The 16,899-nt window shown below is 41.0% G+C and overlaps 1 protein-coding gene across 1 annotated transcript in view; it reads left to right on the top strand.

The window, feature by feature from the left end:
* Positions 1-16,899, top strand: part of PCCA (propionyl-CoA carboxylase subunit alpha) — a 384,189-nt gene that overhangs the window by 252,555 nt on the left and 114,735 nt on the right. Inside the window, exon 19 of the mRNA XM_034758211.1 lies at positions 7,229-7,331. Coding sequence (XP_034614102.1) covers positions 7,229-7,331 — 103 coding nt within the window. The remainder of the gene's footprint in view (positions 1-7,228; positions 7,332-16,899) is intronic.

Here is a 16,899-nt window from a genome sequence, read left to right as displayed (position 1 = left end):
ATAACATATCTTTTCACAGTGCTTTAAATTCTCTGAACTTGGTTCAGATGAATGGCCCACTTTCTGAAGGTCCTCCCCCCCCACCCCCCCCCAAAAATTTTTATGCAGAAACTGACCTCAGTGGCTACAGAATCCAGCACATTATTCTTGATCATTTTACAGGCCACCTGCTGTGAAAGTTATGATGAAGGATTTCTAATGATTCTTTGACCATTAACATTGTTTTAAGTCAATATTTCACTTTTATTTAACTGCTGAATAGGTAATTGTACAATTGAAAAACAGCTTTACTGAGTGTCACATAATCTAGTTTTGCAATGCTCATAATCCTTGATAATTGGAGAATTTCTTAGGATAGTTTGGGCTCTGTATTTACCTAAAATTTTATGCAGCAACAATATAAGAAGTGTAGAACATTTGTAGGATTTTTTTAGAACATTATAGCTCACATTTTGAATGGTAAGAAATCTATACTCAATTTCATGACCCTTTAGGAGCTGGTGACATTTATTGTAGCCGATTACATCATTAACAGCAATCGAGAGACAGGAGTTTATTTGCCACACACTACAGAAAATTGTAGTTTTATTGAGCTTCTCCATTCTGATTGGTTGGTGACAATCAAAGTGGACAAGCCTGGGGCAGAGCTATTACTTGATTTGCTATTGTGAATGTCTGTTTTCCTTGGTTGCTTGACTAGAATAGATAAAAGTTTAACTAATATGTGTTTTCCAGGAACACAATAAGTGTGTGTCGATCTAAAATTTCAGCAGTTGGCAGTTTCCGTCACTGAAAACATATTGCAGTAAAGAAAAACAGAAGTATAATTGCTGCTGTTCATATAATGTTAAATAAACCTTTTATGGGTGGAGGAGGGAAGAGAAAACATATGTTCAGATAAATTATGAGACTAGGTCAGCATTTATTAAGTTCAGGATGATGTCAGAGATAAACAGGATGTAAATACTCCAAATTACAGACCATTTCCCCTATCATATTCTTTAATAATGAAGCAAGAGAAATTTGCATAGAAGTGTCTCTAATATATGGGCTAGTTTATCCCCTTACTCCTGGTATGTGCCCGTTTACTGTTTTTCTTAACATTTCCCTCAAAAGTGGGGGATTCCAAGTACGGAGGCTCAGAATTATCTTAACTTCATAATACCTGTGTAATTGAGGGAGACATTGCTGTGGACCATGTTCACCTCTGCCCTATACCCTCTTCCTGTTGGTACCGCCTGCTTCTCCCCTGCTTTGCCCTTTCCACTGCAGTTCCTCACCCCTCTCCTCCTATGCATGCTCACATAATACTAATCTCAAGGGAGAACAACACACAGTAGTCTGTGGGGGCCACCCCCCTCTACCCAATAACCATAAGCACATCCCCCCTCTCTGCACTTGTTGCCACCAGCACCCAAAACCAACCATTATTTTTTGCTGTTGTGCTAGTCCCACAATCCTTTGCCAGTCCCAAAGGATTGTGGGGTTTAAATCCCATCAGAGGAAGATTATGTGAAACTTCTTGCCCCAGGTTGGAAAAAGGTTGTCCCCATACATTTTATAATGGTAAAAGTGTGTGTGTGTTTGGAGGGCGTGTGTGTGTGTGTTCACTTTCAGAAATGCTTTTGGTCTGGTACAGATATATCAAATTTCAATCCAAAATGGAAAAGTTTATATAGTTATAAACCTCTGAAAATGACCCTCAAGAATGAAAATACTTGTGTAACCTTATCTAATGGCATTGGTATGTACTTCCTTTATAATAGGTAGAGACACAAGTACATGCACAAGTACATGTTAGCAATATCAGTGTGCCAAGTTACAGAGACATGTGACAAATGCATATTTGATTCTCTGCCCGCTATCTCATTTCCCAGGGCTATGTCTTACATTCCAAACCTCCAAGCAGCTTCAAATAATCATCTTTTTAAAAAACAAACACAAATCCCTACCCTTTATTTGGGCTAGAAATAGTTTGATGGAATCTTTGCCAGAGCCTTCTGCCTGGCTGACCAGGATAAACCACCATTCCTGAGTCAGTCCACCATTGCTCCCTCTTTATACAGCTTTGGTCCTGGGCATTCAGCATTGTCCAATTCATTCAGCTGAGTTGTCTCCTGTACATTCAGGCCTGTTCCCCACTGTCACCAGGATTTCCTTTGACTCCAAGCCTCAGCATAGGGTGTCTCACTCCAGCCATACCACATGGATCAATTCAGGATATGTTTTCCATGGTATAGCTTCTAGGTTGGAGGCTGATCCATCTTATCCTGACATACCCTACCCACTCAGAAGATCTAAAACAGCCTGGGTATTGAGGAGAAAGCCACCTTCCTGCTCCTCCAGCAGTGAGTATTTTTCAGAGGAACAGCTAGGCTCTCAGCGATTGGCCAAAGACCTTGAAGTGTCCAGCACTCTAGATCAAAGGACTCTGAGGAGTTCCCAGACAGGGAAAAAAGCCTTGCCCATGCACAAGAAGAATTATTATTTTCCAGTGTAGCCTGACCTTCCAGATGTCATCAAAGAAACCTCTTCTTATCCTGGTGGAAAACTTTCCATTTCCAAGGCAATTTAGAAGCGTTGACTTCCCTTCTAAGTCTGGGAAGCTGTCCTTAGGTTGGATTTAGTAACCATACAAGTATGAAGAAACTACATCCTGCTGGAGGACACTCTGGCTCTAAAAGACTCATTTGAAAGGAAATTAATCTAAAGGTAAAAAGGTTTAGGGTTCTCAGAAGCTAACTTCCAAATCCATCTCAGTCAGTACAGCTGCAACCTACTGTTTCAAACCCATGGGCACCAGTTAACAGAGCTGGAAAAGTCCCTTTGTAAAAGGATCCTGCAGTTTCAGGAAACAAGAGAATTGCACCTGGCAACAAACTTCATACAAGACATGGCTCTGCATTCACCCTGCTGACCAACAGTGTGATAGAAAGAGGGAGCCTATGACTGTGCTCATGGGCGTTTGACACCCAGGCATAACTGGGATAGTAACCATGCTTTTCAAGAAGGAATAAACTCGATAAAGCTGAGCAAGAAAGCCTGAACAAAAATAATCTTTGCTGGGAGAGCAAGATAGTTTTTTTTTTTTTCTTTGATTGCCAGCAAAGTCAAATATGTGAGGTCATTCCCAGCCAAATCCAACACGAACAGGACCAAGCCAGCACACTATGCCCTGGGTAACAAATAATCTGATGCTATGCTAGCAATGAGGCTGATCTACTGATAGTCTGGGGAGTAGACTTCACCTCTTTCACGAGAACTAGGGAGATCTCAGCACAAACTTCTAAATCCTATCAGTCATTGCATCAGGACACCATATAGAATTCAACCAGGCGCCAGCAAGAACCCAATAAACTCATCCTCCTCTGACTCCTTATCCCAGGAAATGTTGGGAGAGCATCACACTGTTAGCTACCTCCTAACTATCCAGGAAATTTCCTGATTCCAGTGTCTGTACTCTTCTACTTGCTATCCCGCAGAGATCAGGATAAGCGTATCTGGGTGGGATCTAAAATGGCTAAATGATTTTATGACGTACAGGAACTTCAAGATGGAGACCTGGAGAAATATCATTGCTAACAATGCTCCATGGAGATTTTCTCAAATCTGTTGTTTTGACATTTACTTCTGTATGCCAATAGAAGAGGCGTGTCACTGGATCTTGTCTATATCATTTTTAGTATGTTATTTACAAGTGTTGTGGGTATAGACAGCATCTCTAGGTAAGATCACCTGGGAATTTTGGAGTGGATCATACTTGAGAGGGGATGCTTTTGAGTCCAAGGTCAAGATTTTCAAAAATGACTAGTGATTTTGAGTAATGTGGCCACCTCAAACGATTGAAGGTACAACTTGTATACTACATCATACTATCATGTGTTCCATGTGCGTATGTAATATGTATGTGTGTTTATAATGACGAGCATGTGTATTTATAAGGAGGATGAGGAAAAATAGGTACCTCCGTAAAATGAATTCCAATGCTATCCAGGTAAAATTATTATACAAGAATAAAAATAAAAAAATTAGAAGAAAAAAGATATATGGATTATTTATCAAGGATGTGCCTTTTGGAGCAAAAATAAGATGCTTTTAATTTTTCTTTTTAAAAATGCAATGTGCGGCACCACCGTACACACTTCAGGTTCTCTCATTGTGGAAATACAAGCAGTTGGATGAGTCTTTGCATGTATGGGGCTGTAATGTGATCTACAACCCCCTTACTAAATGTGGATGGGGGGAGGAGAGTCTCTCCTGTTTACAAGCAAGCAGCTAGATCACAAACCCACGCAGCAGCCAGTCATGGAGGCAGGCACACACAACTGCAACCAATAGAGGAAACAAGGCCTGCTATAAAGGGGAGAGTGCAGAGAAGGAATGGGAGGCAGAAAGACTTGGGATAGCAAGGTGGTGACAGCCCTGCACCAGGCTGCCTCCAAGAAAACAGCCAGGAGACTGCAAGAGACTGCAAACCCAAAAAGTGAAGGGTTGACAGGCTTAATTGAAGGTTAGGGTCCAGGAACTGACCTGACTCAGAGAAAACTAAGCTGGCTCAGAAGAAGCTGAGGCCCCCAGGAAACCACACCAAGAGGCAGTGACAGGGGCCTAAGGATATGGTGAGCAGTAACAGGTGAATACAACAGATGGGGCAACTCAAGTTAACAGTGGGGCATTTATAATTAAAGGTTAAGTCATGTGTAGTCTTGTGAAAAGAAGACTGAGTGGGAATCTGATAAGTCTTAAATATGTTAAGCGCTGTTATTAGGGTTGCCAACTTTCTAAGCGTACAAAACCGAACACCCTAGCCCCGCCCCTTCCCTGAGGCCCTGACCCCCCACTCACTACATTCCTCCTCCCTCAGTGGCTCGCTCTTCTCCACACTCACTCACTTTCACTGGGCAGGAGCAGGGGATTGGGATGTGGGAGGGGGTGAGGCTCTAACTGAGGGTGAGGGCTGCAGGATGGGACTGGAAATGAGGGGTTCAGTGTGTGGGAGGGGGCTCTGGGCTGGGGCAGGGGGTTGTGGTGCAGGAGGAGGTGAGGGCTCCAGCTGGGGGTGCGGGCTCGGCGTGGCGCCAGGGATGAAGGGTTTGGGGTGTAGGAGGGGGCTCCAGGCTAGGGGCTGGGGCCGAGGGATTCGAATGTGGCAGGGTACTGCGGGTTGAGTCAGGGGATTGGGATGCAATAGGTGCACCTATCCTGTCTCGGCGCTGTGCCCTGGAAGCGGCCAGCAGGTCTGGCTCCTAGGGCATGGGAGGCCAGGAGGCTCTGCGCACTGCTCTCACCCACAGTTACCGCCCCCGCAGCTCCCATTGGCCATGGTTCCTGGCCAATGGAAGTGCAGAGCCAGTGCTTGGGCTAGACGCCTGGCAACCCTAGCTGTTATAGAAGATGATGATCTATTGTTCTTCTTGTCCACTGAAGGTAGGGCAAGAAGTAATGGGCTTAATCTGCAAGAAGGAAGATTTATGTTAGAAATTAGAAAATGTTTCTAACTATTGTTATAGTTAAACTCTGGAATAGGCTTCCAAGGGAGGTTGTGGTATTCCTGTCAATGGAGGGTTTTAAGAACAGACAAACACCTGTGAGGGATGGTCTAGATCAGGGGCCAGCAACCTTTCAGAAGTGGTGTGCCGAGTCTTCATTTATTCACTGTAATTTAAGGTTTCGCGTGCCAGTAATACATTTTAACGTTTTTAGAAGGTCTCTTTCTATGTCTATAATATATAACTAAACTATTGTTGTATGTAAAGTAAATAAGGTTTTTAAAATGTTTAAGAAGCTTCATTTAAAATTAAATTAAAATGCAGAGCCCCCCAGACCGTTGGCCAGGACTCGGGCAGTGTGAGTGTCACTGAAAATCAGCTCGCGTGCCGCCTTTAGCATGCATGCCATAGGTTGTCTACCCCTGGTCTAGATTTACTTGGTCCTGCCTCAGCTCAGGAGACTGCAAAGACTTCCAGCCTTACATTTCTATGATTCTATAATTAGCATAATATGCAGTGGATACAGTGCTTCAGCTGCCTAGTAGTTATCAAGCATTTTGTAAGCATGACAGCAGGGTTGAATTTTAAGGAGAGAGTTAAATGTGGACAGTGTAGTGGAATTTTACAGGGTGTTCTTGCTATGCATAAGAGGCAGCACAGGAGACCAACTGGCACATAAAAACATCAATTAAATGAAATTCAGAGCCTCAACCAACCTGAATTACTATTTATTTATTTGTGCTAAAATTCTGCCTAAAATCCCAAACAATATCGGAAGCCTATTGCACTTGCCGGTACTCATACAATAGTCAGAAATAGTCTCTCCAAAAATTTCCGGTTTAAATTAAGACACAACAAGTTAATGTAACAAACTATAGGGAAGGCAAGATAAAGGTGACAACTGATACATAACATATGTATAGACCTACACATTACAAATAAATATAGTTTAAAACAAAACAGCTAAAAATTATTTTCTACTTTTTTTTTTTTTCAAACCTGCCAAGACTTGAGTTCCAGGTTCTGGTTCCCTTGCTGTATCTTTGACCACCTTGATGTAACACAAAAGATGCACTTCCCTGGGTTATCTTAAGTTTGTGAGGCCATAGATTATTATGGGAGGAATATAGAACTCTGTTCTCAAGTCCTGGCATGTAAAAATCTTCAGTTTATTGTATCTATCCGTCATTAATATATAAAATATATATATTGTTAAAAATAATGTATGGATATTATTCGTTTGGCTGGATTTGCATGCTTTTGTGTCTAACTGGCCTTTAATTTAGGTTTGTTGTGCGTGATTATGATGTGAAGGTGATGGTGAACCACTTCTGCTCTTGAAGTTCCAAGTAGTCTTTTTATTTTTTCAAGTGCCACTCTTCCTTCCCTCTCCTCATCTGTTTTTCACTGTTTGCAATATCCCAGCAACCAACGATGGCTGGATTTTGGGATTCTCCTCAAATTTTATCAGTACAAATTTTATTCAGTGACACAGGGTGTCAAGGCAAAGCAGAAAATATCTCAAAAGGCTTCTCCGCTAAAAAGTTTTCTCCTTATGTGCCATAATGGACAAAAAAATATATCTGGTAGTTTTCTCAAACATGCTCCCTGACTGTGTCAATAGGGTTAATGATGTTTAAAATCCTTTATGAAGACCCTATGAAAGAAGTTCATGTGATTAAAAATATGGACAACCTGAAAATGCTGTTAAAATATTCTTTTTCCTTTCCTTGCTTTAGAATTTCTCTTGCTAAGCTGGATCTGAACAACTGGGAGCTGTCGGTACAGTTAGGAGACGGAACTTACTCTGTTACAGTTTCAAACAACGGGTCAACATTCTCTGTAAGTTTTTTGCTCATTTTCTAAGAAATGTGAGGCATTGAGTCAGTGTATATATTCTTGATTTGTGTTACAGATCTCTCATCTGTTCAGTGCACTAGCACAGTTACACATTTGTTTCATCTTCTGCAGGAGGCCTTGCTGTAAATTAGAATACCATCCTCCATATGCTAATTAAGTGTTACATTTCCCATACAGGGATTTATCTACACTCTAAAGTCAATGAAACATTTTTGTATTCTACTTTCTTCTTACATTTATTTTCTAATTAACAAAATTGTTGTTTAATGCCTTACTTAGAAGTGAGCTTTTATGCTGTGCCACGAGGTATTTGAGAGCAAGAAATTAAATTGCAATTTAAGATACTGGTAAAAATCAAACAAACTAACCAGGAAAAATGCATAATCAGGATGACTGTAGCAAGCTACCAGTAAAACTGAGGGTGCAAATACAGTAATTAGCCACAATATGCTGACACTTCATTTTGTGTCTGGAAACCATTTGCTTCAGATGCACAAATATACGTGACTTAGCTTTTACAAAACTTGCTAAATAATTTCTTTCCTCTTGTGATATTAAAGAGTGAAAGGCATAAAGCATTGTATTATATTAGGATTATGGTGGAACCACAGATGATGATGGTGAAATAAAATCAAGCTAAATCAGAGGTAGGTTAACTTGGAGAGTTGGGAAAAAAAATTGTGGAGGAAATTTGTTTTTATAATTCTGCAGTGCTGATTTCAAAGCTAACCTGAGAGTTTTAAGAATGGACACAATTTACATGAAGTCTGTCAAAGCTTTAAGGCTGGTATTTTCAAAAGCACTTCAAATTGATACAGGTCCTCAGAAAATCCCAACTTAAATATTTCATGTCATGAATACAGCTTTCTCAAGTTGTTTGACTTTTTTGCTTTGTTTAAAAGCTCTCTTAAAAAAGAGCAAAGATGTAATGATTTTAACTACATATTAGTCAGATTTTAGGGGGTGTGGCTGCTTGCGGCCACTGAGCAGCTCTGGGGTCCCTCTGGCACAGCGGCTGGGCAGTTCAGTGGTCCCTGCCGGTGGCCGGTCAGTTGCAGGAGCTCCCCCCGATACCACTGGTGGCAACTGGGGAGATGTGTGTGGGGGGGTCCCTTCCAGCGGCCGCAGAGCAGATCTGGGGTGCCTCTGCCACCGCCAGAGGCAGCTGGGAGTTGCGGGGCGGAAGGAAGTTACCAGCTGCTCACAGCAGCTGAGCAACTGCAGGGGGAGCCCTGCCAGCAGCAGTGGCTGGGAAGCTCAGGGGTCCTCGCCGGCAGGTTGTCCCACAACTGCAGCTGCAGGAAGGTCGCCTGCGGCGGCTGGGCTCCTGCAACTGACTTCAGCAGGTGTTACTGAGCATGCTCAGTTTGTGTGAACATGCTCACTACACCCTAACTAGTAAATTCAGTTAGATAGCAGTTTTTCACACTACAAGGCGGCTAGTCAGCTGCGGGGGCCCCCAGTGTCGCAGAGGTTGCAGTAAGTCACAAATTCTGTGGCTTCTGTGACCTCTGTGACATAATCGTAGCCTTATTTATTATGGGAAGAAGAAAGTAGCTTCGAATCCTGACTAGTGCCTGGTTAATGCCCATTTGAAAAATTCTGTGAACTCCTTAAAGAGTACAGTCCTCAGTCTTGTGTATTGCATTGTTCCATAGCTGTGGGAGTCACCCTTGATGTGGAATTGTGGTGCAGGTTCTAAGGTTTTGTCTTCACACACATTTTCCTTTGAATAACTAAGTGGTCTTTTTTTAACCCAGTTAATTAATTTGGTACAAATTTGTGTTGTTTTTGTTTGAGGGTCTTATTTCAGTTTAGTTTCATCTGGTTTAAAAAAGTAATAAATTGAGCGAAACTGAAATAAGACAGTTTACATGGAAACTTGCCGCAGTTTAAAAACACACCATTCATTAAACTGGTGAAAGTTTGTGTGGAAAAGGCCTTTAAAACCAGAATTATGTTTCTGCCCCTTGTAGTTATAAAGATAATGTTGAAAACACCAAGTGTTACCTTCTAGAGTCTGGACAAAGCCTGGTAGCCTGAGAGGTGTAAACTGCCCTGTTTGTCTCAAACATACAAAAATTGAAGAGGACAGTTTAAATGCCAGTATTATTTTTAGCAGTTATAGCAGGAAAAAAGCGCATGTGCATATCCCACAATCAAAAACGGTCTCCCCAGCTGTCCACTAGCCGGCTGCCAAAACCTCCAGCTTCTTCAATGCCAAAAACAGCAACATATCAAAAAGTGAAAATGTTGTGACAGTCTAAAATAAATGGAATTTAATATCAAAATAAATAACACAGGAGGAGTTGTACTGATTGAATTAACTATGAAAAAAGAATACAATAAAACCATCAATATTTTAATTTAAGTGAAGCTGCTCCAGAATTTTCAGTCTGTTGCCGCACAGTGAACCCAGATTTTTAGGTCCAGCTTGTCATGGACTCTTTGGTTCTACGTGCAATTAAAAAGACATCACCACCATCATAATCAAAGGGTAACGAGTATGGTCTAGGAAGGAACGAGTAACTTAAAAGTAAACCTATTTTCAGTACTTAAACTGTAACTTAAAGGAATTTATTATCGTTTCATGCCACTTTGCCTAAGAGAGAGAGGCTGGGGGCAGGGCAACAGGAAAGTACTGCTTCACAGAGTTCCAGCAAGGCAGAACAGGATGGCCATGGGGCTTCCTGCCCTTGTCCCAGCATCCTAGGCAGCATGCTGCTACTTTTCTCTCCGGTTGTGTTGCAGTGAGGCAGACAGGAGCCCTCATGGGCATCCCCATACAGTGTCACTGGCCAATATGTAATAAAATGAAATACATGAGAGAGAGAGAGAGAGAGAGAGAGGGAGGAGTAACTGGACCCTGTGCAGTCTAGAGGTTCAACCAAATGGACTGAGAGCCAGTAGCTTTCTGGGTTCTAATTCTCAGCTGGCCAATAACTTGCTATGTTCTTGGATAAGATACTTTATTTCTTTGTACTTCAACCAACCTAACTGGAAATTGGATGAGATAGCTGAATCTTATAGAAGACCAAAGGCTACATCTGACATAAACTTTCCTGGGTGCAAATATATTAGATAAAACCCAACCCTGGAGATTGTAAAGCAAAAGGTAACCATTATTCAACAGCAAGACCATGATAAGAGCAGGTTACTGGATAATTAAAGAATGACACATCATTCTGTGTTTATAATTTTTTGTCAAATTTCTTTTTATCCTCACCTACCTCATGGTGGTTTATGGGTCACTGTAATAAAAATGATCAAATCGAAACCTTCTGAAACATTATTTTAAAAAATTGCGATGAGAAGAAAAAACCCTCTTAAAACTTTAAACAAGTGGCAGAGAAGTCCTGTTCCCGAGAATTGGATGTAATGTACTATGGAAAATGCAAACCCCAATTGCACTGCCTTTCCAGTCAGATTTTTCACCTAGAACGTGAAGAAGCAAATACAAGCCACATGTTGAACTTTTAGATTTACTCTTCCCTGTTGCACTGACATGATCAGGGATGCTGACTTTGTGGGATGGATGCCCTGATCGGTTGTGACAGAGGTAGCTGAATCAATTGTTCAGTTGGATAATTCAGTGATCAGTGAAGGGATCATCTTCCCAGCACCATTTGATCCATGGGCCATCTTTATAGTTTTCTTCTCTTACTGTTATCATAAGAGTAATAAAAAATATTGTGCAGTGTCAAGCAACAGTAATATTTATTGTTCATGTTTTCTAATTTGTTGAATTTTTTAAACTTGTCTATCTGTGCAGCTTACTCAGAACAGAACTTCCTTAGTGTAAACAGGCCTAAACACTGAGTGCCATGGCTTCCCAGAACTTACCTGCTCAAGGGCTCACAAGCTTGCAGCGATCACGTCAGGTCTATAAAATACTACAAAAGTAAAGAAAATTTTCTGCTGCTTGTGCCTACAATAGGGGCTGGAAAATAAGTGGATGAAGGTGTTTTACAAATAAATGAAACTCCCTCTCCCGCATTATCCTGCAGCCACTCCAATACTTAACCAATTTGTGCAAAATACATTTAGTTTAATTTTATGGTATCAGGCATTACCCCAGTGTCAGTTCATCTACATGCACTTTAATTGTTCAGAAATGTTATACACAAGTTGGTTTGTTTAAAATCTTGGCTACCTTAATGAGATCTGTTGTCTTGTACAACATGAACTCACTAACTTAACTCATGAAAACATCAGTGTTTCTGTTTTCTTCACTTTATTGCTTTATCCTTTTGTATTGATTGCCAGAAGAATCTATGAATTGGCTGCTCATCATACTTTGATCTTTGAAAGACAAAATCTTTATACTCCAGCTCTTAGTTTTCCTATCAATTATGTATATTTTTCATTATCAAGAAATTGTCCTATCATCATGATTACCAACATCAGTTTTAAAACCTTCCGTACACCAGCATAGTGTAATAAAACTAGAGTCTTTTTGTTTATTCAGTTTGGACTCAAATATTATTCCTTCTGATGTATGAAACAATCTAGGCACGAAGCATACCAAGTCCAAGAAACAATGCAGCTTTATTGGTGAGGGGTGAAATCCACTCCCCAGGCATCATAGAGTGGTTTGAAAGACTAAATCCACCCCGAATCCAGATTCGGTAGGCATGGCTGCTGTGTGGTTTCTCTCTACCACTGCAGCTGTTTTAAGCCATGGTTTGGAATAGTGTCAGCAGTCTCTCCTAGCCAGTTTCACAGGGTATCTCAGAGGCTAATGGTCTGTGGCCTGCCTCTGGGCCACCTTTATCATGGTCTTCAACTCCAGACTATTTAGAGCTAGTGTGAAGATCCTTTTGTTGTGAAGCTGCGAATAGGGAGTGCCCTATTCAGCCATTTTGCCAAGAGACCTTCTGCATAGGTGCTGTGTAGGGCATAAGTGATGTGGAGGTCCTTGGGCTGACCCTTTGCACTATGGGTGAATGTCATACCTAGTGAGAATCTTTCATCTCAGAAATCTTTGTGGAGTGAAATAATTTTATAATTTTATTATAAATTTTATAATAAAAAGTAATAGCAGAGTGGTAGAGAAATTTGAGAGATAAACAAGGGAGAATTTAAATACAGTGGTCCAGGATCTTCTGAGCTTTAATTTATTGAATTCACCACCCTGTAATTTGCCTGTTGCAAAGTAAAGGGTTTGGTGATGAACAAAAGAGTGAAAGATAAATAATTACATGATTGTAAGTGTCCTCATTTCACTTCTACCACCCACCCTCTTTTCTTCCCTCAATAGTTTTCAGTATTTCTTTCTTTCTGTTATGAATATCTCCAGAACTAGAAAACGAGAGAGCAGGCTGAATTAGTATCTTTGTTATGGTAAAGATGTTGGCAGGGTGGGGAGGATTTTATTCTTATTATTTTTGGCTACACTCACTGCCTTCACAAAAATGAAGGGTGAATTCAATGTTGGACATCAGCACTACGGAATGACATGTTAGAAAGCATGCTGCTTTCTCGTTTTTGTTGTTTAGTATTTTACAGTGCCCAAAAATATGCCAGGTGCTTTAGAGAACAGATTAAAAGATATGGCCCTGCCCAAAAGAGTGTACAGTCCTTCTTCCCTATTTACAGTTCATTTCTTGCTATGTAGGTTGAGATTCTTGTGTCATATTAACAAAGGATTTGAAGCTATGCTGTATGCTATAATGGATATTTTTAAAATCTCTTTTGGTAAGGCAATTTTATATAAAATTTGTGTCTGATTCTCTGTTATAATCTTTCAAATTCTCTGTGTTCAAAGTGCATTTGAGAACCTGCAGCATTTCTCTGAGCTTAGCAATAATTTTTCTCCTTTATCATATTTGAACATTTACCCCTTCCCTCTAGGGCTCTTCATTGCTATAGTGGGTACCTTACTCACCACTTAACCCAGGGATGGGGAACCTTTTTTCTATGAGGGGTCACTGACCCACAGAAGAAATGAGTCCCGGGCCACACACGGTCCCATGGGGGGCTGGGGAGCACGGAGGCTCAGGGCTTCCCCCCACAGTGCTCGTGGCTCCAGTCCCACGGGAGGATGCGGGGGCTCGGGGCTTCCCCTAGGCTCTGGGGTGGGGCCAGAAATGAGGGGTTCAGGGTGTGGGAGGGCCTTCGGGCTGGGGCAGGGTGTTGGGGTACAAGAGAGAGTGAGGGTTCTGGCTGTGGGATCTGGGGTGGGGCTGGGGATGGGAGATTTGAGGTATAGGAGGGGGTTCCAGGCTGGGGCCAAGGGATTTGGAGTGCAGGAACAGGCTCAGGGCTGTGGCAGGGGGTTGGGGTGTGAGAGGAGGTTCGGGGTACGAGCTCCAGAGGAAGTTTGGGTGCAGAAGAGGGCTCCAACCTCGGGAAGGGGGATGTGGTGTGTGTTTGGGTGCAGGGTCTGGGAGGGAGTTAGGGTGCGGGAAGGGGTTCTGACATGGGGCAGGGGTTTTGGGGTGCGGGCTTCGGCCGGGCAGCGCTTACCTCAGGCAGTTCCTGGTTGGCGGTGCAGCAGGGCTAAGGTAGGCTCCCTGCCTGCCCTGACTCTGCACTGCTCCCAGAAGCGGCCACCATGTCCAGCCCCTAAGCGGAGGAGCTAAGGGGCTCTGTGTGGTGCGTGCACCGCCTCTGCAGCTCCCATTGGCCATAGTTCCTGGCCAATGGGAGCTGTGGATCTGGCGCTGGGGGAAGGGGCAGTGGCAGTGCATGGAGCTTCCCTGATAGCCCCCCACTCTTAGGGGCCGCAGGGACATGCTGATCGCTTCTGGCAGCTGCATGGAGCTGACCGGACTCTTAATAACCTGGCAACCCCAGCTTCTCCCTGCAGTGGAGCGAGCTGGCGCTCGCAGCTCCAGCTCCCCAGGGGGATGCCGAGGCTCAGGGCTTTTGGCCCACGGTGCGGAGACTTGCTGTGTGCTGGATGAAATGAAGCAGCAGACCGGATCCTGCCCATGAGCCGTAGGTTCCCCACCCCTGAATTAACGTCACCTTCTCCATTTAGTTGACAGAATTTCCAGATGTTTTCATTTACAGAGTAGCTTCTTATCACTGTAGTTCTGTCGAATGTAAGCTATAAAACAAAGTGGCATGAACAAGGTGAAGTAGTTTGGGAGTCACTTCTAGCAAATAGAAACTTGATCTATTTGCAGTGGGGAGCTGTGTAAATCAAAACACTCAATAAAATGGCTAACAGCAGTTCAGATTACTTTTTCAATCACTGTTAAAATAGGCTAACATTTTTCCATTGTATTGTATGATTTCCTACATTTAAGAAAAGCAAATTGATATAGAAATGAATATCTGTGGAAAGTAGGTGGACTTGTTCAGCACAATGACAGATTTATTAATGAATATGTTAAATGCATGGTTTTTTAGGAGGAACAGCTTACATCTTTCAACAAGATGTTCATGTGTTACATGTCTAGTTGGGTGGACAGTTGCATTTGCATGCACATTAACATTTTCAAGAGCAAAGCTATTACTGTGGGCCTAATTGAGAGCATAAAAATAAGTGGATGAATTTGGTCTTGTGAAATAGAGGCATGGTCATTATTACAATATACAATTCTGTAGACAACGTGCTGTTGTCATTAATTGACTATATCCTATATTGTCAATATACTGTAATTAAGTAGCTGTATGCCTGAATTTAGTTAATGTATGCATGTGTAACTAATTATGGTTAAGTTTCAATTTAAAAATGTAATTAATTAAAAGCATGATGTAATTCTATGTTCATTTGCTGCAAATCCAGTTACTAAGGGATATAATTGATTTTTAAATTATTTTGAAAATATTTCCTTTGTTTAAAATATCCTTTAAGAAAGAAAGAAAAAAAATACTTGAAAATTACCAAAAATCATATCAACTGTTACAAAATTTATAAAATATTTATTATAAAAATGAAAAAATGGTATAGTATAATATAAAAGGTAAATTATACATAAACTAGTTAAATGTACCCCAGTCCACATGTAATATATTAAATACAAGTATATGTGCAGTAAAATATTCAGATAACTAATGGCTTCCTCCATGTCCATCTCCTATTTACGTAAATATGTAACAGGTTTCCCAGACCTGTCTCTCTAAAACAGTGGTGGGCAACCTGCAGCCCACGGGCTGCAGTTTGCCCATCACTGCTATAAAATAAATTATTTAATTTAAGAGAATAAATAAAAAGAAATTAGACTGTATTATTATTAATAATATAATTTATAATTAATGCCAATGTGGTAGGTGTGCATTAGTCGTAGTAATACACAGTGAATAGGGCACAATGGCAAAATGTTAGGGCAGTACCAGTAGGTGTGATAGGCAAAAATCTGTAAGGGTTAAAAAAGAATTTTAAGGAAAAAATGTTAATTTAAGGTAATTAACATATGTTCTTTACATAAAAATAAGTTTTTGCCTGTCACTAATTTTCTTTTTGATTACAGAGTTCTTTGTTAGTTTGAATGAAGAGAAACAGCACATTTGAGGGCACAAATAGAAGGGGTCAGGTACATTTCACAAGGGAGAACTGATCAGCTTACAACTGTAAGGAGAAAAACTTTCCCTGTATTTTACAAAACGTTGATAATTTACTTGAACAGTCATGCACCTCTGTTGGCATGAAAATTGACCATCCTGGTCTTCTGCCTGTATAATGTTTGTAGGAGTTTTTTCTTGAAAGTACCTGACTCCTTTTTTGTATGTATACAAGATTGCAAAGTTTGTGTATTTATTTATTTTATCTTTAGTAATTTGTAAAAGTTCCATCCCACATAAAAAAATCTGTTGTGTTCGGAAATGGCCCACTAAACTTTATCTTAACTTTTTAAAAAAATCTGATGTCCTCTTGAGTTCTCTCCACCTTCTTGAATTGTATACATTTCAATCCTATCCTTAATTCTCCTTCTTTTTCTAACGGGTACAAGCCTAACTTTACTTTTCACCACACAATAAAACCTGTTATCTAGTAACAAATTCATTGTGGTCTTATGTACCTCGTACATTCCTTCAACAGCATTCTTGTTATATATTGTGTCCAAAATTATGCACAGTGGCTCAGCTTGGAAGCGCAATGTTCTTGGATGCCCTTTGTGTAATAGCTATGAGGATCTTTTGTTATACTGCTTTCTTATATAGCTGTTTGCTTACCCCCACCTGCAGCCATTTGGGGATGGCTTAAAGGAGGGATGGAATTAAAAAGAATGAAATTGAATTTCATTGAAGTCAATGTAAGCAGAGGTTATTCTTATCTGCTCTCCACCGTTTTGTTTATGGAGGGACAGAGTTTGAAGAAGGGGTGGCATTTTGTGAGGGAGGGAACTGTTATGTTTTTTCCCCTCTAATTTCTCTAGAATTTCTCTTTTGACATTCTGAACATCCAGCTTTCAATATTTTGAACTATTTTAATGCTTTCTTAATTTTCCTTCTTCTTTGTCATCCATTTGTGGTGTAAATAAGACAAACTTAAGGCTGATCCTAGTACCATTTCCCACTTCTCTCAGTACTGGTTGCTCAAGTGCATCTCAGAATTGTACCATTAGCACCACAGCTATATACTTAATTCTTTTAGTAT

The sequence above is a fragment of the Trachemys scripta genome, chromosome 1, assembly GCF_013100865.1.
Source record: "Trachemys scripta elegans isolate TJP31775 chromosome 1, CAS_Tse_1.0, whole genome shotgun sequence".
NCBI lineage: Eukaryota > Metazoa > Chordata > Testudines > Emydidae > Trachemys > Trachemys scripta.
The sequence above is the reverse complement of the archived record's forward strand: the minus strand, read 5'-3'. Positions and strand labels throughout refer to the sequence as shown.